Below are 24,569 nucleotides of genomic sequence, written 5' to 3' on the forward strand. Positions count from 1 at the left end.
AAGACAATCTGCTTATGTTTCCTCACCTGAGTATATAAATGGTTCTTAATATATATGGTTGCTGTGAGGATTAAAGGAGAAATGCACACACTTGGTAGAGTGATGGACACAATCATCAATGCTATATAAATGACAGCTGTCATCCAGGGGAGGAGTATTTCGTGGAGCTGAGTTGAGAACTGAAGAAGGGAGTAAAATTGACTTCCCATATTGGCCTTTCAACAGTGGGAACTTAGCCCCTGCCTGGGCCAGCTTTCCACCTAGGAAAAGAGAATGGGAAAGTTACTAGACTTGATCTCCTCTGTTCTTCCAGGCAAACTTTAAGGTTTCTAATAAATAGCTAATAACATCCACTGAGTTCTTACTATGTGCCAGTCATTTTTCCAAATTCTTTACTACTGCTATCTCTGTCTTTATGTGTATTGTACATATGCTGTCTTTAACGAGTGAACTAAGGCACGAAGAGGTAGTTCAGAATATAAGCCCAGGTAGTTTGGTTGCACAGTCTATGATCTCAACTACTGGTTTGAGAGGACTTCACTATGGGTAGGAAATTAATCACTCCCAGCAGCCCCCTTTCTCCCTTTAACCCAGCAATACAAACCCACTGGTCCCTTCCTGCTGAGCTCTCCCAGGTCACCGTACCTTATACTAAAACCTTGACAAATCCAGCCTTGATTTAGCTGATGACAAAGGCAAGGGTGACCCCTGCAGAGACCAGTCAGGTAAGGCCAATGATGCAAACTGGGAGATGGGACTGGCCTGGAAAGCACAAGCTCACCTTAAGGGGACTCTTCAATCCAGCCAATTGTTGTCATCTCAGAATGAAGCCCCTCTAGTATCAGATCTACCTCAAGAAATCAGATTTCATGTAAAATTCCAAATTAATAATGTTTTAAATAATTTTATTTTTTTATCGTGTTGGGCCTTCATTGTTGCTTGACCTTTTATCTGGTTGCTATAATAAGCAGGAGCTACTTTCTCACTGTGTTGTGCAGGTTTCTCATTGCAGTGGCCTCTCTTGTTCTGAGCACAGGCTCTAGGGCACTCGGGCTTCCGTAGTTGGGGCTCCCAGGCCCTAGAGTACAGGCTCAATAGTTGTGGCACATGGGCTTAGTTGCTCCTTGGCAAGTGGAATCTTCCCAGATCAGGGATTGAACCCATGTTGCTTGTATTGACAGGCAAATTCTTCACCAATGAGCCACAGGGAAGCCCCTTAACTAAACTGTAATATCCAGTCATGTTGATAATTAGTACCCTTAATGATGGGATGAGAATGACACTTTCTGTGCTCTTTCAAAAACCCAGGACCCCAGTCTAATCATGCAAAAAACATCAGAACAATTGCAATTCAGAGAAATTCTACAAAATTCCTGACCAGTACTCCTGAAAACCGTAAAGTCAATAAACAAGTCTGAAAAACCGTCACAGCCAAGAAGGGCCAAGGAGAAAAGACAACTAAATGTAATAATGATACCTCCTACATGAGCTCTTGGAACAAAAAAGACACAAGGTAACAGCTAAGGAAATCTGCATGAAGCAGGGACTATCCCTATTGGTTCACCCTGGAGAAGGAAATGGCAACCCACTCTAGCATTCTTGCCTGGGAAATCCCCGGCAGGCGGCTCAGGGTCCTTCGTATATGACTGAAACAACTGAGCACAGCCCTACTGGTTAATTCATTTTAACAAATATACCATACTACTGAATGATGTTAATAATGAGGTTAACTATCGTCACAGTTTTCTGTCATTTAAAGCTGTTCTTAATTTTTTTCTCCCTAAATGTGGAGGTCTATGTGGCAGTGTGTGTTCAGACTACATTCTCCTAGCAGTTCAAGTAGTCCCCAAACTTGCCTTCCCACCCCGTCTCATTACATACTGTTAAAATTGTTGTCGTTTAGTTGCTAAATCATATCTGATTCTGCAAACCCATGGACTGTATTCTGCCAGGGATTTCCCAGGCAAGAAGTGGGTGCCCTTTCCTTATCCAGGGGATTTGCCCAGCCAAGGGATCGAACTCAGGTCTCCCGCATTGGCAGGATTCTTTATGGCTGAGCCACGAGGACATTAACCTTCCTCATATTTGTTTTCATAGGGTTCTAATACCCAAAACTCTGTTGAACACTTGGCAATGTCCAAATCTCTTACCTGGGATTCAACTTTCTAATACTAACCAACTTTCCTTTCCAGCTTTCTCATTGCCCCCTCAACTCTAGCTGAAACAATGCCCATCTATCTCCACACTAGCTGTTTGCCTCTGTTCCCTTCAATCACCCCTGTCCCCCTTCTTTTATCAGAATCCTTCCTCTCCTTCAAAGTCCTTGTTGAGATTCCATGCTGTTGGTAAAGCCCATCAGTACCTTCCTCTTGCCCCTAGCCCAGGGCTTTCTGTTCTTCCACACGTGTTGCACTCCTCTGATCAGTGCACACTACCTTCACTAACTGGGCACTTTTTTGAAGCACCAGAACAATTCTGTCCACCTGCTTTGGAAAGGTTGGTGAGATGGCAAATGCACAGAAGAAATGGTGTGGATATTAGCACCAACTGCACAACTTACTTGTCGCATGACTTTGGGCAAGACCACCACCCACTGCCACTAGAAGATATGGAGAGGATGAAAGGAATGAAGTCCACAGGTGGGTACTCGTATTAGAATGTGAAGTGCTTTGCCCACTGGAAAAACCTGACATTCCCTCAAGCACCCTACAGTGCTATGCCCACTGGCAGTAGAGTAACTTTACACTGGACAAGAAGTCAATTTTTTTTTTTTATTGGGAAACCAATGTAACAAACCTAGACTTATTGAAAATGAAATCAGTAACTAAGACTCTGCAGGCCCCATCCCCAACCAGCACCAAGGCCTCTGCTTGGCCTGACCCCAGTTTCTTTAGCCCCCAAAAGAACAACCACGTGAAGAACCTGGGGTCAACCTCAGGGCTACTTTCCCACAATGCAACTCCCTATACCCCACCCTCAATTGACACAAACCCCGGATCAGCAGGCTGGGTCTAGGCCCAAAGAGGGAATAGTGAGGTTTCCTGGGTGGCAGGGAATCACAGCTATGCCCCAACCTGGTCAAAATTCCAAGTTAGCAAAGGAAGACACAAGGAAGACTGGCTTGCCCACCCGCTCCCCTCCCCCCAGTCACCCCAGATAACAGGCTCACATCCCTGATCAGTAACACTGTGATTCTGAGGTGTCAGTAGGGCTCCCGGTGGCTTCACCAGATTACTGCAAAGGGCCCAGGGGAGGGGGCAGGCATTTACCCAACCACCTGCTCAGATTAGCCAGCCAAGCTGCTGCCCTCGGCTGTGGCCCCTCTCCCCTCCAAATACCCATGGCTGGAAACCAGTCCTCCTGCCAGAAAGAAGTCAGTCCAGGAGGTCCTTTCTTCCCCAGCCAGGGAGGAAGGCTGGGCTGGGAAGCCTGGGATGGCTACACCAGCTTCTTGGCTTCAAAGAAACTCTTGAGGTGTCTCATCTGCCAGACACCGATGGCTACAAGGATGAGGGTCTGCAGGATGGACCACCACAGCACCCTTTGGTTGGTGCTCTCGCTGGTCTGCCGGAAGCGTTCCTCTCGCCACTGCGGGAAGGGAAAACAGAAGAGAAGCCTGAGTTGGCTGGGCCTCATCTGGGGCCACTAGAACCACTGGGTTCCCTCTCCAGAGGATGCCCCAGGACCAACTAACTTTGCCCAGGTTCCAGCTGCAAGTGTCTGAAAAAAACCACCCCGCCTGGGAATGAATTGTCTTCATCCTCACCAGCCATATGCCCCTGGGTAACCCACTCATTTCTCCCAGGTCCACTGGCTCATCTGTCAGGTAAAGCCCTCACCTGGTCCTACCGTGATGCCTGGAGGAGTGGTAAAGTGACTGTGGCATTACTCTATCAGACAGAGCTGTCCTGGGACACTCAGAAATGGATTTGCTCTGAGCCCTCTGCCTGGGTGTCCCAAACTGCTCCTTGCATACTCTGTGCATAGGTTGCAAACTGGTGGTCCAGGGGCTGAATTGAGCCCACACATGTATTTTATAGGCTCACACAATGTTTAGACAACATTTAAAACTCAGAATTTTTTACGTAAAAAAAACCCCAAAAACCTGGACCTCTAAGTAGCTCTTAAAACCCTGGGTGAGCAATTCTGCAATGCTGTCCTCAGCTGACAACAGCAGCTGTTCCCGTTTAGATAGGTTGCTATTCTACCAGTCCTTACGGTCACAGACCCATTCATGGTACAGGCCTGGCTCTGGGACACAAGTGAGTTTGAAACCCCTAATCCTGGGAGCACCGAGAACCATGGAAAGAACACCCAAGGTGTTGGTATCAATTCCTGCTCTGTCACTTTGTGTGGCTCCTAATAAGACAATGACAACCTCTTAAGAGACTGTCTTCTCAATTACAAAGTAGAGTTAGTAACACCCATCCCACGTTTTAGGCTGGCAGTGCAGCACAGACACAGAAGTCCCTTGGATTTATAATGAATCTGATGCGCAACTCCTGGCTAAGCCAGTGGGCAGCCTCTGGGAAGAGGCCCACTGCTCCTGCCCAGCCACTCACCCGCTGGTAGTTCTGCTCTTTCTGGATCTGCTCCACTTGCTCGACCAGCTGTCGCACTCGTAGCTGCAGCTCACTCAATTTGTCTTTGGCAGCAATTTCTGCATAGTCGTTGGCATGTTCACCTACCTGGATGTCCAGGTGAACTCTCTGGAGACAGACAAGATAAGCAAGGTTGGGAGAATCAGGTAGCCCTGCTCTGTCTTCCTGCCAGTGCCTAACAGCTGGTCCTCCCAGCTTTCTTCATTTGTTCATTTAGCCAACACTCACTGAGGCCTCCTCAGTGTCTGGCCCTATGGGGCTCTAGGCCCAAAGGCAAGAATAAGCCTTGGCTGATGCTCTCACCAAAGCATATACAGAAAGCTCTGCAACCACCCCCTTAATGTTCACTGGAAACCCAGTTGTATTAAGAGACACAAAATCTGACAGTCACCTACAGTACCATCAGTTTCCAGTCTTGATAAGCTATAGGTTGAAAGAATCCAACATGGGTCCACTTACCAGCATGCCTCCAGCAAAGAGAGAGAACTTGGTGGAATTGGAGTGAAGACAGATCTGATGCTCGCCAGGGGTATGGGAGGTGAAGGTGAATCTGCCTTCAGAGCCATACTGCCGGGCCAGGATAACCTGTAGAGCAGAGACTTCAATGAGCATTGAGTGAAGTTGCTCAGTCGTGTCCGACTCTTTGGGACCCCATGAACTGTAGCCTACCAGGCTCCTCTGTCCATGGGATTTTCCAGGCAATAGTCCTGGAGTGGATTGCCATTTCCTTCTCCAGGGGATCTTCCCAACCCAGGGATTGAACCGGGGTCTCCCGCATTGTAGACAGACGCTTTACCGTCTGAGCAGGCTGAATGGTGCTTAAGGCTCTGCTGCTGCTGCTGCTAAGTCGCTTCAGTCGTGTCCGATTCTGTGCGACCCCATTGACGGAAGCCCACCAGGCTCCCCCATCCCTGGGATTCTCCAGGCAAGAACACTGGCTCTAAGTACCTTAAAAGTTGACAAGCAGAGACACCCCACAACACTAAAAGTTCCAATGCTGCTTAGCAGCAGTTGCCAAAAACTTGCCTTTGAGCTATCTGGAGAAAGGGATTGACATGAACTTGGCATGTGGCCACTCTAGGAAAGCTCTTTACTTTATTCATAACTCATGCCCTTTCAACTCTTTCATTGATTCTAAGTGAAAGGTTGACAGCTAAACGGTTTTGTTTAGTTGGTTTGGGATATGGTTTAATATCCTTATTTGTCAAATTAAAAGCTGCTCTTTCTTTTTGGAAAGTACCCTGTTCCCTGATATCCTAAAGTCTATATGCCACAGCTTTAGAGTCAACAAAACTCTTTGGTTTCCAGCACCACAATTAATCCACCCATCACATCTGTAAGATGGATGAATTTCTATTTCACAGACCTAGAAAAATGGCTCAGGGAAAGCAACTGACTTGGCGAAGTCACACTGAGATCAGTAACAAGTTGACAGAAGCAGCTAGCACTGAAACAGCCCAAGGTTAGACTGGAGTGAAAACGCAGGTTCTTCCCACAGTACCAACTGTTATTATTTTTTTTTTTTTCACCAGTTTAGCAGATGCGGAAACTATGAGGGGAAGTACCAGTGACTGCTTGATCTGGCGCCCAAGTGCAAGGCGGGGTGGGGGGTACGGGGCTCAGCGGGGCCGACTCACTTTATCCTCTGGGTCTTTAACCTCCACGAACATGCCAAGCCCAGGGGTGGCCGGCTGGTACTCCTCTCGCTGTTTGTCATACAGCTGCGTCCGGTAGTTTCCTGGAGGGAAGCGGGGCGAGACCAGTCTGAGGAGCGCAAGGGGGCGCCGGGTCCACGGTGGCCAGGGCACTGCGAGGCAGCCTGCCCCCGGCTCTGAAGACATGACTCTCCCGCACTCCCCCCACCCCCACCCCAAGACCGCGGTCTTGTTGAAAACTCTCTCCCTTCCCCCGTACCTATAACCATGGTCTCGTCCGGAATCTCCTCAATAAAGCACTTTTTTTCCGTCTCCCCAATGTGGAAGTACAGTGCGCCTCCGCGGGCCGCAAACCACAGCAGTAGGAGGAGGACCCGAACGACCCTACCCAACCGGGACCCAGGGCAGAGCCCGACGACCCACAAGCTCCGCTCGGCAGCCATCTTGCCCCCACCTGTCCGCGCAGGCGCAGCCTGCCTCGCCACGTAGCCCAGCCGCCGCCGCGGGAGCTGCCGGGACAGCGAGTTCCGCCGGGTGGACTACAAGTCCCAGATGCTCCGAGGCCGCGGCGCGGCAGTACCTGATTGGGGCGCCGGTCCTATCTAGGGCCAAATTAGAGCTGCAGAATTAGATTTTTTTCCCCTTTAACTCTCATCGCCGCCCAGTGACTGGTGTTGATTATCAGTTTGTTTTGTTTTACAGATGATGAAACTAACGTACTTTGAGTCGGCAAGCGAATTATGATAAGGGACAGGAGCCTAACCTAGGATGCTTGACTTCCCTGGGAAGTAGGATCTGCCGCTCTGGGCTTGCTTCTGCTTGTGTTTTCCTTTGTGCTGTTTTAACTACATGCTATATTACTGCTGTTGTAACCACCACTCAGAATTAACAGATAATTACAGAATTAACAAATGATAACATTTTATGGTAATACTTTCAGGTATTTTTAAAGTTAAGCTTTTTAGAGACATCCCAATCTTCCCTGGTAGCTCAGTTGGTAAAGAATCCGCCTGCAGTGCAAGAGACCCTAGTTCGATTCCTGGGTCCGGAAGATCTGTTGGAAAAGGGATAGGCTACCCACTCCAGTGTTCTGGCCTGGAGAATTCCATGGACTCTGTGGTCCATTGATACGTATATTCCATGGACGCGTATATTCTATGGGGGTCACAAGGAGTCTAACACGACTGAGTGACTTTCTCTTTCACTGGGGTATCAATATTTGATATAAGTTCCCATCAGGAAGCTTCCATAAGCTTCTTATCCTTGTCCCTCAGAGGGCAGACAGACTGAAAACCACAATCACAGAAAACTAACCAAACTGATTACATGGACCACAGCCTTGTCTAACTCAATGAAACTATGAGCCATGCCATCTAGGGCCACCCAGGGTGGACAGGTCATGGTGGAGAGTTCTGACAAAATGTGGTCCACTGGAGAAGGGAATGGCAAACCACTTCAGTATTCTTGCCGTGGGAACCCCATGAACAGTATGAATAGGCAAAAAGATAGAACACTGAAAGATGAACTCCCCAGGTTGGTAGGTGCCCAATATGTTACTGGAGATCAGTGGAGAAATAACTCCAGAAAGAATGAAGGGAAGGAGCCAAAGCAAAAACACCCAGTTGTGGATGTGACTGGTGATAGAAGCAAGGTAGATGCTGTAAAGAGCAATACTGCATAGGAACCTGGAATGTTAGGTCCATGAATCAAAGCAAATTGGAAGTGGTCAAACAGGAGATGGCAAGAGAGAACATCGACATTTTAGGAATCAGTGAACTAAAATGGACTGGAATGGGTGAATTTAACTCAGATGACAATTATATCGACTACTGTGGGCAAGAATACTTTGGCCACCTGATGCAAAGAACTGACTCATTGGAAAAAACCCTGATGCTGGGACAGATTCAGGGTGGGAAGAGAAGGGGACAGAGAATGAGATGGTCACCAACTCAATGGTCATGAGTTTGGGTAAACTCTGGGAGTTGGTGATGGACAGGGAGGCCTGGCATGCTGTAGTCCATGGGGTCGCAAAGAGTGGGACATGACTGAGCGACTGAACTGAACTGAACTGTGGGCAAGAATCCCTTAGAAGAAATGGAGTAGCCATCATAGTCAACAAAAGAGTCTGAAATGCAGTATTTGGATGCAATCTCAAAAACAACAGAATGATTTCAGCTCGTTTCCAAGGCAAACCATTCAGTATCACAGTAATCCAAATCTATACCCCGACAAGTAATGCTGAAGAAGTTGAATGGCTCTATGAAAACCTACAAGACCTTCTAGAACTAGCACCCCCAAAAGATGTCCTTTTCATTATAGGGGACTGGAATGCAAAAGTAGGAAGTCAATAAATACCTGGAGTAGTAGGCAAATTTGACCTTGGAGTACAAAACGAAGCAGGTTAAAGGCTAACAGAGTTTTGACAAGAGAACACATTGGTCATAGCAAACACCCTCTTCCAACAACACAAGAGATGACTCTACACATGGACATCACCAGATGGTCAATACTGAAATCAGATTGATTATACTCTTTGCAGCCAAAGATGGGAAGCTCTGTACAGGCAGCAAAAGCAAGACCGGGAGCTTACTGTGGCTCAGATCATGAACTCCTTATTGCCAAATTCAGACTTAAATTGAAGAAAATAAGGAAAACCACTAGACCATTCAGGTATGACCTAAATCAAATCCCTTATGATTATACAGTGGAAGTGACAAATAGATTCAAGGGGTTAGATCTGATAGACAGAGTCCCTGAAGAACTATGGATGGAGGTTTGTGACATTGTACAAGAGGCAGTGATTAAGACCATCCCCAAGAAAAAGAAATGCAAAAAGGCAAAATGGTTGTCTGAGAAGGCCTTACAAATAGCTGAGAAAAGAAGAGAAGCTAAAGGCAAAGGAGAAAAGGAAATATGTACCCATTTGAATGCAGAGTTCCAAAGAATAGCAAGGAGAGATAAGAAAGCCTTCCTCAGTGATCAATGCAAAGAAATAGAGGAAAACAATAGGATGGGAAAGACTAGAGATTTCCTCAAGGAAATTAGAGATACCAAGGGAACATTTCATGCAAAGATGGGCACAATAAACTACAGAAATGGTATGGACCTAACAGAAGCAGAAGATGGACCTAACAGAACAGAAGCAGAAGAAGAGGTGGCAAGAGTACACAGAAGAAATATACAAGAAAGATCTTCACGACCCAGATAACCACGATGGTGTGATCACTCACCTAAAGCCAGACATCCTGGAATGTGAAGTCCAGTGGACCTTAGGAAGCATAACTACAAACAAAGTTAGTGTAGGTGATGGAATTCCAGTTGAGCTATTTCAAATCCTAAAAGATGATGCTGTGAAAGTGCTGCATTCAATATGCCAGCAAATTTGGAAAACTCAGCAATGGCCACAGGACTGGAAAAGGTCAGTTTTTATTCCAATCCCAAAGAAAGGCAATGCCAAAGAATGTTCAAGCTACCACACAATTGCACTCATCTCACATGCTAGCAAAGTAATGCTCAAAATTCTCCAAGCCAGGCTTCAGCAGTACATGAACCATGAACTTCCAGATGTTCAAGCTGGATTTAGAAAAGGCAGAAGAACCAGAAATCAAATTGCCAACATCCATTAGATCATCAAAAAAGCAAGAGAGTTCCAGAAAAACATTTATTCTGCTTTATTGACTACGTCAAAGTCTTTGACTGCGTGGATCACAACAAACCGTGGAAAGTTCTTAAAGAGATGGGAATACCAGACCACCTGACCTGCCTCCTGAGAAATCTGTATGCAGGTCAAGAAACAACAGTTACAACTGGACATGGAACAACAGACTGATTCCAAATTGTGAAAGGAGTACATCAAGGCTGTATATTGTCACCCTGCTTATTTAACTTATATGCAGAGTACATCATGTGAAATTCCAGGCCAGATGAAGCACAAGCTGGAATCAAGACTGCTGGGAGAAATATCAATAACCTCAGATATGCAGATGACACCACCCTTATGGCAGAAAGTGAAGAAGAACTAAAGAGCCTCTTGATGAAAGTGAAAGAGGAAAGTGAAAAAGTTGGCTTAAAACGCCAACATTCAGAAAACTAAGATCATGGCATCTGGTCCCATCACCTCTTGGCAAAGTATAACACAATATCACAACTAGGATATTGACATTGATACAGTCCAGACACAGTAGTTCTCTCACCACAAGGATATTTCATGTTGTCCTGTTATAGCCACACCCACTTCCCTACCCTCTTACCCAACCCCTAACTCCCTCTTACCTCAGACAACCACTAATCTGTTTTCCATTCCTATAACTTTGTCATTTCAAGAATGTTATATAAATGGAATCATACAGTATGTAACTTTCTGAGACTGGCTTTTTTCACTCAGCATAATTTTGGAGATTTATTCAGCTTATTGCATGCACCAACTGTTAGTTTCTTTTTATAGTAAAAAAAAATAACCATTACAATGTGTAAAGATAAAATTTTGTAATAAACAACTGAAAGGGGTGAGAACAGAGCTGTTAAAGGAGCAGAGTTTTTATATGTTATTGAAGGTAAGCTGCTATAAATTCAAATTAGAGTGTGATAACTTTAGGATGTTAAATATAATCTCCATGGTAACCACAAAGAAAAGAGCTAAAGAATATACACAAGGGACTTTGCTGGCAGTCCAGTGGTTAAGACGCCACGCTTCCACTGCATAAGACACAGCCTCAATCCCTCATTGGGGAATTAAGATCCTGTGTATGGCAAGGTATGGCAAAAAAAAAAAAAAAAAAAGAATGTACCCAAAAAGAAATGAGAAAGGAATTTTAATGTTTCACTACACAAAGTTATGCAAAAGAAGTAAACACAAGAAATGAGTAACAAAGAGCTATAAGGGAAATAGAAAAAAATTGCAAAATGACAGAAGTAAGTCCCTCCTAATAAGTAATTATTTTAAATATAATTTATTAAATGTAAATAGATTAAACTCTCCAGTCAAGACAAAGATTGGCAGGATGGGTAAAAAACACAACCCAACTATATGCTATTTGCAAGAGGATCATTTCATCTCATTTTACTTTTTAAAATTTTATTGGAAAAAAACTTTATTTTGGAAGAACTCACTACATCAGGTGACAAAATTCCAAAATCAAATTGTATGAAAATAGACATCACAATTTCTTTTACAATAGGTGAGAAAAAAACTCAAGTATAGAATAGAGGCAAAGGAATATGAAGAAGGACAAGGGTTTGAGGGTAAGCAGCATTTTAAATAGCAAAAATAGAAGTTAAATAGAAAGCTATAGTTGTGCATTCTTTATTTATCCAGACTTCACATTGGGTAACTGAAGGGCAAAAATAAAACCAAATTTTGTATTGTTTGGGGTAACTTTTAATAATTTTAAATCTGAATTGAATTTAGAACCAACTCTTCTTTGTTCTTGGGGATAATGACTGAAAAGAGCTCTCAACAAAGAAAAATGCTATTACTATGTCCAATCCAAGAGATGGGTGCAAATAAATAAAAGGGATAAAGCACCTGGTGAGGACCACTCCTCCGAAGTCATCATTAAAGATCAAGTAGTTGTGACTTCCCTGGTGGTTCAACGGTTGGGACTCCGGGCTTCCACTGCAGGGGACGGGTTTGATCCTGGTCAGGAAACGAAAATCCTACATGCCAAGTGGTGCATACAAAAAAAGAAAAAAAATCAAGTAGCTGCTTATTGAGTAGTTCAGTATTTGAACTAAATGATTTGAAAACTTCCTGACATACAGAAGAGAAGAGCAAAGGAGAGTGTGTCAAAACAAAGAAGATACAAAAGTTTAGTAAGTGAAAAGAGTTTAATGAAGCCTGGATGGTTTAAGGACATTAATACATGTTGATTTTGTTTGAAAATATTTATTATATAACAAAACATAGATATTCTGGAAAACAATCAGATGAATGCACTTGAAAAGTTTTTTGATTACTCATTGTAATTTATACACCTGTGGTTTTTTTCCCATCCATTTGTACAGGTAATCAAGAAGTTGATAATATTACTCCTAAAATTGAGATACTATAAACCAAAATAGAATTGTTAGGGTTTTTTGCATTAATTTGTGAAATAGTTTTTTCATCCCACCTACTAGTAGGTAACTTGGAGTAGGTAGTATTGTAACACTTTACAAATGACTATCTCTAGTCTATACACCAAGTGTAAGAAATAGCATTGATTAATGTTCAGAAAGAAGTCCTGAGAAATCTACATACATCAATATGCAATTGGGAGAAAGTAACTCCAGCTCCTTTGAGTCAGTGCCTGACTGAGAGAATTGTGGGTAAAACTGTGACGACGATGCTTCATAGCAGTGATTGGTCCACATGTTTGGATTTTTATTATGTTTAAGATGGAAACACCCTTTTCGCAACGGGTTTGCCACCAGGACACAGGTGTCGTGAAAACCACCGTTAAACCTAAGCCAAAATGGGAAAGGAGAAGACCCACATCAACATCGTTGTCATTGGGCACGTGGATTCAGGGAAGTCTACCACGACTGGCCGTCTGATCTACAAATGTAGCGGGATCGACAAGAGAACAATTGAAAAGTTCGACAAGGAGGCTGCCGAGATGGGAAAGGGCTCCTTCAAATATGCCTGGGTCTTGGACAAACTTAAAGCTGAACGTGAGCATGGTATCACCATTGATATCTCCCTGTGGAAATTTGAGACCAGCAAGTATTATGTTACCATCATTGATGCCCCAGGACACAGAGACTTCATCAAAAACATGATTACAGGCACATCCCAGGCTGACTGTGCTGTCCTGATTGTTGCTGCTGGTGTTGGTGAATTTGAAGCCGGTATCTCCAAGAACGGGCAGACCCGTGAGCATGCCCTTCTGGCTTACATCCTGGGTGTGAAACAACTAATTGTTGGCGTTAACAAAATGGATTCCACTGAGCCACCCTACAGCCAGAAGAGATACGAAGAAATTGTTAAGGAAGTCAGCACCTACATTAAGAAAATTGGCTACAACCCTGACACAGTAACATTTGTGCCAATTTCTGGCTGGAATGGTGATAACATGCTGGAGCCAAGTGCTAACATGCCATGGTTCAAGGGATGGAAAGTCACCCGTAAGGACGGCAATGCCAGTGGAACCACCCTGCTTGAAGCTCTGGATTGCATCCTGCCACCAACTCACCCAACTGACAAACCCTTGCGTTTACCCCTCCAGGATGTCTATAAAATTGGTGGTATTGGTACTGTCCCTGTGGGTCGAGTGGAGACTGGTGTTCTCAAACCTGGCATGGTGGTCACCTTTGCTCCAGTCAATGTAACAACTGAAGTGAAGTCTGTAGAAATGCACCATGAAGCATTGAGTGAAGCCCTTCCTGGGGACAATGTGGGCTTCAATGTCAAGAACATGTCTGTCAAAGATGTCCGTCGTGGCAATGTGGCTGGTGACAGCAAAAATGATCCACCCGTGGAAGCTGCTGGCTTCACAGCTCAAGTGATTGTTTTGAACCATCCAGGCCAAATCAGTGCTGGATATGCACCTGTGCTGGATTGTCACACAGCTCACATTGCTTGCAAGTTTGCTGAGCTGAAGGAGAAGATTGATCGTCGTTCTGGGAAAAAGCTGGAAGATGGCCCTAAATTCTTGAAATCTGGTGACGCTGCCATCGTTGATATGGTTCCTGGCAAGCCCATGTGTGTCGAGAGCTTCTTTGATTATCCTCCCCTGGGCCGTTTTGCTGTGCGTGACATGAGACAGACAGTCGCTATGGGTGTCATCAAAGCAGTGGACAAGAAGGCAGCTGGAGCTGGCAAGGTCACCAAGTCTGCCCAGAAAGCTCAGAAGGCTAAATGAATATTATCCCCAATACCTGCCACCCCAGTCTCAATCAGTGGTGGAAGAATGGTCTCAGAACTGTTTGTCTCAATTGGCTATTTAAGTTTAATAGTAGAAGACTGGTTAATGATAGCAATGCATCGTAAAACCTTCAGAAGGAAAGGAGAATGTTTTTGTGCACCATATGTTTTGTGTGTGGCAGTTTAAGTTATTAGTTTTTAAAATCAGTACTTTTTAATGAAAACAACTTGACCAAAAATCTGTTACAGAATTTGAGACCCATTAAAAAAAGTTTAATGAGAAAAAAAAAAAAAGATGGAAACATATTATGTTAAGATGTTTAAGTGATTTGGGGCTCAAAAATCAATGCAGATGGTGACTGCAGCCATGAAATTAAAAGACGCTTACTCCTTGCAAGAAAAGTAATGACCAACATAGACAGCATGTTAAAAAGCAGAGACATTACTTTGCCAACAAAAGTCCGTCTAGTCAAGGCTATGGTTTTTCCAGTGGTCATGTATGGATGTGAGGGTTGGACTATACAGAAACCTGAGTGCTGAAGAACTGATGCTTTCGAACTGTGGTGTTGGAAAAGACTCTTGAGAGTCCCTTGAGCTGCAAGGAGATCCAACCAGTCCATCCTAAAGGAAATCAGTCCTGAATATTCATTGAAAGGACTGATGCTGAAGCTGAAACTTCAATACTTTGGCTACCTGATGCGAAGAACTGACTCATTGGAAAAGCCCCTGAAGCTGGGAAAGATTGAAGGCGGGAGAAGGGAACGACAGAGGATGAGATGATTGGATGGCATCATCGACTCGATGGACATGAGTTTGAGTAAACTCCAGGAGTTGCTGATAGACAGTGAGCCTGCTGTAGTCCATTGGGTCGCAAAGAGTCACACACGACTGAGTGACTGAACTGAACTGAAGATGGAAACATTCAAAAATATGTGCTTTAATTATAGATATGGAAATAATTCTCTGCCTGATCCATCATCCTGCCAAGGCTGAGATTTTTGTAACTACTGCTTTGTCCAATGCATTTGTACATAGACATTCCACAATTCTGCTAGAACTGTTTTTAAATTGCTACTTGTAGACGATTTGCCTCAAGAAATATGTAAATAAATACTCCCATACATTAAAAAAAAAGGAAATTAAATGGAAACTTTTAGTTCTAATTGCTTTTCATCTGACTTGCTTTAAGGAATCTTTTAAATCTGATAAAAAAAACAATAGGGAAAGAAAACCTGCTAAAATCTTTCAGAATTTACGCGATTCTTATTCTACTACAAGAAAACATTATCTGGTACAAGGTATATTTGTAGATGTACATAAACACACGTATACTATCTGGATCATATTATACTATGTACAATTCTTTACAATTCTTCTTGAAGGTTAAAGCAGTTCATTAGAATTTGAAATGCATAATTATCTGTAAGTTGGCACTTTTTAAGCCCTTGTCAACATTGATACTGGCATGTTTTATTGCAACCCAGTTCTAGCTGTTATTTGCCAACTTGTTACAACAGAAGTCCAGCAATAGGTGGGTAGAGTGCAAGGAAAATAGTGCCATGTTTCTCAACTGGAGTCCCTGAAATAAGTGAAGTTACAGTTGTTGAATAAATGTCACTCAAAAGCAGTCTCTTGGCTTTTCCTTACACAGCAGGCAACTTTCCTTTTTTTATTTAATTGATTCATTTTACTGTTTCAGGTCTTAGATGTGGCATGCAGGATCTAGTTCCCTGACCAGGGATCAAACCCCGGCCTCCTGAAGTGAAAGCATGGAGTGTTAGCCACTGGACCACCAGGAAAGTCCCCCAACATTCCATTTTAATTCACCATTTCTGTCTTCATTATTTCACAGCATCAGTATTAGCAGATGAGTCTCCATTAGGGTCTACCAGCACAGAAATGACACTAATCATGATGGTTTCCATAGTGGGAATAGGCAGCCAGCGTTCCTCAGGTTTTTCATAGCCATATTTATCTTTTTCAGGCTTGTGAAGAATAGCAATGCATGTTTCACCATTTTTATCAACATTTGGGCTCCAGATTTCTATAATGAATTTTATTTTAGGAAGAACAATAGTAAGGATTTCCCGAGATCATGGTCATCTATCAAACCTGCTGAAAAGCCTTCCACTGGATTTTTGTTGAGTTCTACCAACTGTCTTCGCCAAGAGTCTGGGTTGGCACTGGGGCTTTGGAAGGGCTGAGAACAGGCTCTGGGGCTGCTGGAGCTGGGTGTGCTGAGGAACCAGGGTCCCCACCACTGGCAGGTCCAAACTGAGGGAGGCTGGGCTGGGGCAGCGGTACAGGATTTTGCTTGCCCTCCATTCCTTCAACCGGCCTGGTGGGGCCCACCTGTGTCTCCCCCGCCACTGCCTAACTCAAGAGAATATTTTATTTTATTATTATTATTTTTGGCCACACCACAGGGTTTGTGGGAGCTTAGTTTCCCTACCAGGATTGAATCCTGACCCATGGCAGTGAAAGCGCCAAGTCCTAACCACTGGTGTGCTGTACTTAGTCGTTCAGTTGTGTCTGACTCTTTGAAACCCCATGGACTGTAGCCCGTCAGGCACCTCTGTCCGTGGGGATTCTCCAGGCCTGAATACTGGAGTGAATAGCCTTTCCCTTCTCCAGGGACTCTTCCCAACCCAGGTATGAAACCTAGGTCTCCCACATTGCAGGCAGATTCTTTACCATCTGAGCCACCAGCAAAGCCCAAGAATACTGGAGGGGGTAGCCTATCCCTTCTCCAGGGGACCTTCCCAACCCAGGAATCGAACTGGGGTCTCCTGCACTGCAGGGGGATTCTTTACCAGCTGATTAACCACTGGACTGCCAGGGAATTCTCAAGAGACTCGTTTTAGCTACAAAGACAGAAACAGATTTGAAAGTGAAAGAACTGAAAAGGATAGTCCACGCAAATAGTTACCAGGAGAGAGCAAGAGTGGCTAAACTAGTATCAAACAAAATAGATTTTAAGTTTAAAAAAGTACAAGAAACAAACATTATATTAATATATAATGTATTATATATTAATAAAAGTTATATATTATATATTAATAAAAGGTTCAATTATATATTAATAAAAGGTTCAATACAGCAAGAAGATAAAATGATTATAATTATTTACATACCTAATAATAGAGCATCAAACTTCTGAAGCAAAAATTGACAGAATTGGTGACTTTGTCAGTCTAGTGGTTAAGACTTCCAGTGCAGGGGGCACAGTTTCAATCCCTGGTTGGGAAACCAGATTCCACATTCTGCTTGGCCAAAAAATAAATTTTTTTTTAATGGACATAATTAAAAGGAAAACTTGACAGTTCTACAATTGTAGCTGGAATCTTTAATACCTAACTCTCAATGGTTGGTGGTTTAGTTACTAAGTCATGTTTGACCCTTGTGACCCCATGGACTGTAGCCCACCAGGTTCCTCTGTCCATGGGATTTTCCAGGCAAGAATACTGGAGTGGTTTGCCATTTCCTTCTCCAGGGGATTTTCCCTACCCAGGGATCGAACCTGGGTCTCCTGCATTGCAGGCATATTGTTTACCAACTGAGCTACCAGGGGAGCTGCCAATTCTCAATAATGGATAGGAAAAAAACAAAACAAAAACAGAAGACAAGTAAGGAAACAGAGGACTTGAACAACCCAATGAGCCAACCAGATTTAATAGACATACAAAATACTCTGGCTAACAATAACAGAATACACATTCTTCTCAAGTACACATGGAACACTTCTCAGAATAGAGAAAACATTAGGCACATATTGAGATTAAAGTGTCATAATAGATTTTAAAAACTAGACAGCATACAAAGTATGTTCTTTGACAACAGTGGGATGAAGTTAAAAATCATTATCAGAAGGAAAACTGGAAAAAATCACAAGTTTGTGGAAATTAAACAATAGATTTTTGTGTGATTAGAGCTATTCATTTATTTAATGATGTGAGCACCTATTTTGTGCCAAGTCCTATGTTTGGTATTAGATATATGTTGGTGACTCAAAAATAGACATGTTCTCTGGCCATATGGTACTTACTGTCTAGTAAAGGGGATGGTATGAATTTAATTATAAACTTTTTTCTTTTTAAACAACCAGTGGATCAAGAAGAAATCACAAGGTATTTCTAAGAATACACTTAGAGATGACTGACAACAAAAACACAACGTACCAAAACTTATTGGACACAGAGAAAGCAGTGCTAAGGGGCACATTTATAGTTATAAATGCTTATGTTAATAAATAAGATCTCAAATCAACAACTTCATTTTACAACTTAAAGAACTAGTAAAAGAAGAACAAACTAAACCCCAAACTAGCAGAATGAAGAAAAGTATAGATTGGAGCAGAGATAAATAAAATAAGGAACAGAAAATTGACAAATCTTTAACTACATGGGTTAAATAAATACTCACAAGACTAATACCAGAAATGAAAGTGAGGACAATTCTAGAGACATAAAAATTATTACCATGGCCTCACCGACTCGATGGATATGAGTTTGGGTGAACTCTGGGAGTTGGTGATGGACAGGGAGGCCTGGCATGCTGCAATTCACGAGGTTGCAAAGAGTCGGACACGACTGAGCAACTGAACTGAACCGAACTATAAGTAAGAGCTTCCCAGGTGACATTAGTGGTAACAAACCCACCTGCCAATGCAGGACACATAAGAGGTGCAGGTTTAATCCCTGGGTTGGGAAGATCCCTTGGAGGAGAGCATGGCAACCCACTCCAGTCTTCTTGCCTGGAGAATCCCCATGGACAGAGGAACCTGGAGGGCTAGAGTCCATAGGGTTGCAAAGAGTCAGACATGACAGAAGCGACTTAGCACACACGCATTCTAAGTAATTGTATGCCAACAAATTGGATAATCTAGTTGAAACAGACAAATTCCTAGAAACTCAAAACCTACCAAGACTAAACTACAAAGAAGCATAAGAAAGGAGAGTCAATCAGTAATCTCAAAATCTCCCAACAGGAAAAAAAAGCCATCAGCTGATAGCTTCACTGGTGAATTCTACCAAATGTTTAAAGAAGAACCAACATTAAACTGTTCAAAAAATTAAAGTGGGAACGTTTTCTAATTCATTTCTAATTCTTTCATTCAGGGTAAATCAGCATTACTCTGATACTAAAGCCAGGCAAAAACACTACAAGAAAAGAAACAACAGACCAATATTCTTTAGGAAAATTGATGCAAAAATCTTCAACAAAATACTAGCAGACCAAATTCAGCAGCGTATTATAAGGATTTTACACCATAATCAAGTGAGATTTATCCCTGGAATGCAAAGATGGTTGAACATACAAAAATTCATCAGTGTAATGCACCATATTAAGAGAAAAAAGAAAAGCACATTATCATCTCAATTGATGAAGAAAAAGCATTTGACAAAATTTAATACCCATTCATGATAAAAGCAAACAAGAAACTAGGCATAGAAAGAAACTACCTCAATATAAGAAAAGCCACGTGTGAAAATCCACAATGAACATTATACTCATGGTGACAGACTGAAAATTTTTCTTCTAAGGTTGGGAACAATACAAAGATGTCCACTTTTGCCACTTCTACTTCACATAGTGCTAGAAGACTTAAACAAAACAATTACACAAGAAAAAATAAAAGTAATCTAAATTGAGAATAAAAGTAAAATTCTGTGTAGAAATCCTAAAGATTCCAAACACACACACACACACACACACACACACAAACCCATTAGACATAATGAACAAATTCAGCAAAATAGCAGGATACAAAGTCAAGACAAAATATCAGTTGTGTTTCTTTTCCCATAGGCAAGCTGAAAAAAAAGTTAATTTTTAAATACCATTTACAGCAGTACAAAAAAATTTAGGAATTAACTTACCCACAGAGTTGAAAGACTTGTACAATGAAAACTACAAAAAATTTCTAGAAGAAATTGTAGAAGACATAAATAAATAGAAAGACATCCTATGTGTCTTTGGATTGGAAAAATTAATAATTTATGATGTCAGTACTACCCAAAGCAAACTACAGATTTAACACAATCTCTATAAAAATCCCAGTGACTTTTTTTGCACCCATCCTAAAAATTCACATAGAATATCAAGGAACACAAAATAGGCAAAACAATCTTGAAAAAGAAGAATCAAGTTCTTGATTTCAAAACTTACTACATTAATCAAAACAGTGTGGTACTGGCATAAATTACAGACAGATAAGTTAATGGAACAGACTAGAGAGTGCAGAAATAAGCCCTCACATAAATGGTCAAGTTATTTTCAACAAGGGTGCCAAGACCATTCAATAGGGAAAAGACAGTCTTTTCAAAACATGGTGGGGAAATTCAGTATCTACATGCAAAAGAATGAAGTTTCACTGTTACCACCATATACAAAACGAACTCAAAAGGGGCTCAAGACTTAAATATAAGGCCTAAAACTATAAAAACCCTTAGAAGAAAACATACGGCCAAAGCTTCCTGACATTGGATTTGGCAGTTGTCTTTTGAATATGATACCAAAGGCACAAGAAACAAAAGACAAAATAGACGACCTGGACTTTATGAAAAAAATGTTTAACGTGGATCAAAGACAGTATCAACAAAGTAAAAAGGCAACCCACAGAATGGGAGAAAACATTTGCAAATCATACATTAGATAAAGGATTAATATCTAGAATATACAGAGAACTCCTAAAACTCAACAACAAACAAAAAAAAAAACTCAATTCAAAAATAGGTAAAGGAGTTGAATAGACATTTCTTCAAAAAGATATACAAATAGTCAATAAGCATATGAAAAGATTCTCAACATAATTAGCTACTAGGGAAATGCAAATCAAAACTACAATGAGATAGTACCTCCATCCCCCAAAATAAAAAATAAGTGTTGGCAAGAATGTAGAGAAATTGGAACCCTTGGGCACTGTTGATGGGAATATAAAAAAAAAATTTTTTAAATAAAATTACCATATGATCCAGCAACTCCACTTCTAGGTATATACGCAAAAGAATTGCAAGGAACTTACATTGAGTCCCATCTGAGAAATGCTGTTTCAACTCTACTGTGGTTTTAATTTGCATTTTCCTAATGGCTGATGTTGAACATCTTTCCATGCAATTATTTGTATCTCTGTATCTTCTTTAATTAGATGTCTCTTCATGTCTTTGCCAACTTTCTATTTGAATTTTTACTTTTGAGTGATGGAAGTTCTTTACATATATTCTATATAATAGACTTTTGTCAAATACATGGCTTGCAAATATTTTGTCACTTTGTAGCTTAACTTTTCATTCTGTTAACAATAATAAAATGAAATGAAATTATTAAATTCTGTTAATTAATTAGTTGAATTCTGTTAACACTTTTCTCTTTTCTTTCTTTTTTATATTTTTAGTTTTTGTCTAAGGATGGCAAATTTCTGTAGCATCACTTGGTGAAAAGGCTATCTTGAAGAGAATAAAAGTCAAGCCATATATTGGGAGAAAATGTTTACGAAAGACATCTGAGAAAGGGCTGCTACCCAAAATATATGCAGAACTCTTGAAATTCAACAATAAGAAAATGAGCCATCCAAATTAAAAATGGGCAAAAGACCTGGACAGACATTTTGACAAAGAAGACATATAAACGGCAAATAAGCACATGAAAACATAATCATTGTTATAAGTCATTAAGTAATTTCAAATTAAAACACCAGTGAAATAAATCAAATAGCACCATACACCTCTGAAAGTTAAAGTCACTCAGTTGTGTCTGACTCTTTGTGACCCCATGGACTATATACTCTATGGAATTCTCCAGGCCAGAATACTGGAGTGGGTAGACTTTCCCTTCTCCAGGGGAATCCTCCCAACCCAGGGATCAAACCCAGGTCTCCTTCATTGCAAGTGGATTCTTTACCAACTGAGCTAAAGGGAGATCTTATATACACATCTCAGAGCAGCCAAAATCTAGAACACGACAGCACCACACGCAGATGAGGATGTTGTACAGCATGAACTCTCAGTCATTGCTGATGGGAATGCAAAGTGATACAGCCACTTTGGAACTCAGTTTGGCAGTGTCTTACAAAACTAAAATACTCTTACCATATGATCCAGCAGTGATGTACCTTGGTATTTACTCAAAGGAGTTGAAACTTAAGTCCACACAAAACATGCACACTGACATTTATAGTGGTTTTATTCATAATTGCCCAAACCCAGAAGCAACCAAGATGTCCTTTAGTAGAAAAATGGATAAAATGTGGTACATGCAGCCAATAGAGTATTAGTTAGCACTAAGAGAACATGAGCTATCAAGCCATGTAAAGACATGAAGGACCAAAAGTGTATATTACTAAGTGAAAGAAGGCAAACTGAAAAGGCCACATACTGTATGATGCTAGAAGTGAAGTGAAGTCACTCAGTTCAGTTCAGTTCAGTCACTCAGTCGTGTCTGACTCTTTGCAACCCCATGAATTACAGCACACCAGGCCTCCCTGTCCATCACCAACTCCCGGAGTTCACTCAGACTCACGTCCATTGAGTCAGTGATGCCATCCAGCCCTCTCATCCTCTGTCGTCCCCTTCTCCTCCTGCCCCCAATCCCTCCCAGCAGCAGAGTCTCTTCCAATGAGTCAACTCTTCTCATGAGGTGGCCAAAGTACTGGAGTTTCAGCTTTAGCATCATTCCTTCCAAAGAAATCCCAGGGCTGATCTCCTTCAGAATGGACTGGTTGGATCTCCTTGCAGTCCAAGGGACTCTCAACAGTCTTCTCCAACACCACAGTTCAAAAGCATCAATTCTTCGGCGCTCAGCTTTCTTCACAGTCCAACTCTCACATCCATACATGACCACAGGAAAAACCATAGCCTTGACTAGACGGACCTTTGTTGGCAAAGTAATGTCTCTGCTTTTCAATATGCTATCTAGGTTGGTCATAACTTTTCTTCCAAGGAGCAAGCGTCTTTTAATTTCATGGCAGCAGTCACCATCTGCAGTGATTTTGGAGCCCAAAAATATAAAGTCTGACACTGTTTCCACTGTTTCCCCATCTATTTCAAATGAAGTGATGGGACCAGATGTCATGATCTTCATTTTCTAAATGTTGAGTTTTAAGCCAACTTTTTCACTCCCTTCTTTCACCTTCATCAAGAGGCTTTTTAGTTCCTCTTCACTTTCTGCCATAAGGGTGGTGTCATCTGCTTATCTGAGGTTATTGAAATTTCTCCCGGCAATCTTGATTCCAGCTTGTGCTTCTTCCAGCCCAGCGTTTCTCATGATGTACTCTGCATATAAGTTAAATAAGCAGGGTGACAATATATAGCCTTGACGTACTCCTTTTCCTATTTGGAACCAGTCTGTTGTTCCATGTCCAGTTCTAACTGTTGCTTCCTGACCTGCATACAAATTTCTCAAGAGGCAGATCAGGTGGTCTGGTATTCCCATCTTTGCAACCCTGTGGACTGTAGCCTACCAGGCTCCTCTGCCCATGGGATTTTCCAAGCAAGAGTACTAGAATGGGGTGCCATTTCTTCTCCCAGGGATCTTCCCAACCCAGGGATAGAACTCAGGTCTCCCGCATTGTAGGCAGATGCTTTACTGTCTGAGCCACTAGGAAAATGATGCTAACCATTTGCCATTCTGGTGAGAGAGTCAATTCCTAGGAAGGTTAATCATAAGTCTGGCGTCCCTGAGGAGGAGAGAGAGGTCTGGGGCTCTCAAGGGGGAGATAGGGGTCTGGAGTTCTCAAGAATGAGGAAAGGACAAACTTTTATCCTACATTCCTTAGTCTTATTAAGGATTATGTAACAACAATGTATCTTGCTTGAGGATATGTTTCTCCTTAAGAAGAACCTTCAGATTAATCCTGCTGTCTTAAGATGTATGTTGTGGGAGTGGGTCTGATAAAAGCATCTAGGGCCTTGCTAAGACTAGCAAGGTGGCACTCTTGTCCCCCTTCTGATGTCTATGTCAGAAGCTTTCTCTGTCCCTTTTCATACTTTAATAAAACTCTGTTACACAAAAGCTCTTGAGTGATCAAGCCTGGTCCCTGGTCCTGAAGTTAAATCTTCTTCGGAGATCACGAATCTGACATCGTTCACCATAAACTATCACTGGAAAAGGGAAAACTGGAGACAATAAAAAGATCGGTGGTTGTGGACTTCCCTAGTGGTCCAGTGGCTAAGACTCTGTGCCCCTAACTCAGGGGATCTGGGTTCAATCCCTGGTCAGGAAGCTAGATCTCACATGCTGCAACTAAGAACCATCACAGCCAAATAAATAAATATTTTTTAAAAAAAGAAAGAAAAAAGATCAATGGTTGCTAGGACTGAGGTGAGGGGTGGAGGAGGGATAAATAGGCAGAAGACTGAGAATTCTTAGGGCATTGAATCTATTCTGTGTGATACTATAATGATGGATACATGTCATCATACATTTGTCCAAAATCATAGAATGCATAATTCCAATAGTAACACCTAATGTAAA

At 42.0% G+C, this 24,569-nt stretch overlaps 1 protein-coding gene and 2 pseudogenes across 1 annotated transcript; 1 reads left to right on the forward strand and 2 right to left on the reverse strand.

The window, feature by feature from the left end:
- LOC102409934 overlaps positions 1–14,128 on the forward strand; it is a 742,713-nt pseudogene extending 728,585 nt beyond the window's left edge.
- Positions 2,758–6,730, reverse strand: TMED9 (transmembrane p24 trafficking protein 9). The gene is made up of 5 exons (XM_006042894.3): positions 6,516–6,730; positions 6,239–6,339; positions 5,061–5,186; positions 4,563–4,709; positions 2,758–3,588 (listed from the first exon to the last, which is right to left on the reverse strand). The coding sequence occupies exons 1-5, from the start codon at positions 6,697–6,699 to the stop codon at positions 3,439–3,441; spliced, it is 708 nt and encodes a 235-aa protein (XP_006042956.1). The 5' UTR covers positions 6,700–6,730; the 3' UTR covers positions 2,758–3,438.
- Positions 14,129–15,429: 1,301 nt separating the features above from the next.
- Positions 15,430–16,424, reverse strand: LOC112587069 (annotated as a pseudogene).
- Between the last annotated feature and the right edge of the window lie 8,145 nt (positions 16,425–24,569).

This window comes from Bubalus bubalis, chromosome 9 (assembly GCF_019923935.1).
Source record: "Bubalus bubalis isolate 160015118507 breed Murrah chromosome 9, NDDB_SH_1, whole genome shotgun sequence".
Classification (NCBI taxonomy): Eukaryota; Metazoa; Chordata; class Mammalia; order Artiodactyla; family Bovidae; genus Bubalus; species Bubalus bubalis.

Coding starts and splice junctions, on each gene's coding strand:
- TMED9 (XM_006042894.3), bottom strand. CDS start 6,699: ATGGCTGCCGAGCGGAGCTTGTGGGTCGTCGGGCTCTGCCCTGGGTCC. Junction 5,187..6,238: donor TTAAAGACCCAGAGGATAAA/GTGAGTCGGCCC, acceptor TCTGCTCTACAG/GTTATCCTGGCCCGGCAGTA. Junction 3,589..4,562: donor AAGAGCAGAACTACCAGCGG/GTGAGTGGCTGG, acceptor CCCTTCCCGCAG/TGGCGAGAGGAACGCTTCCG.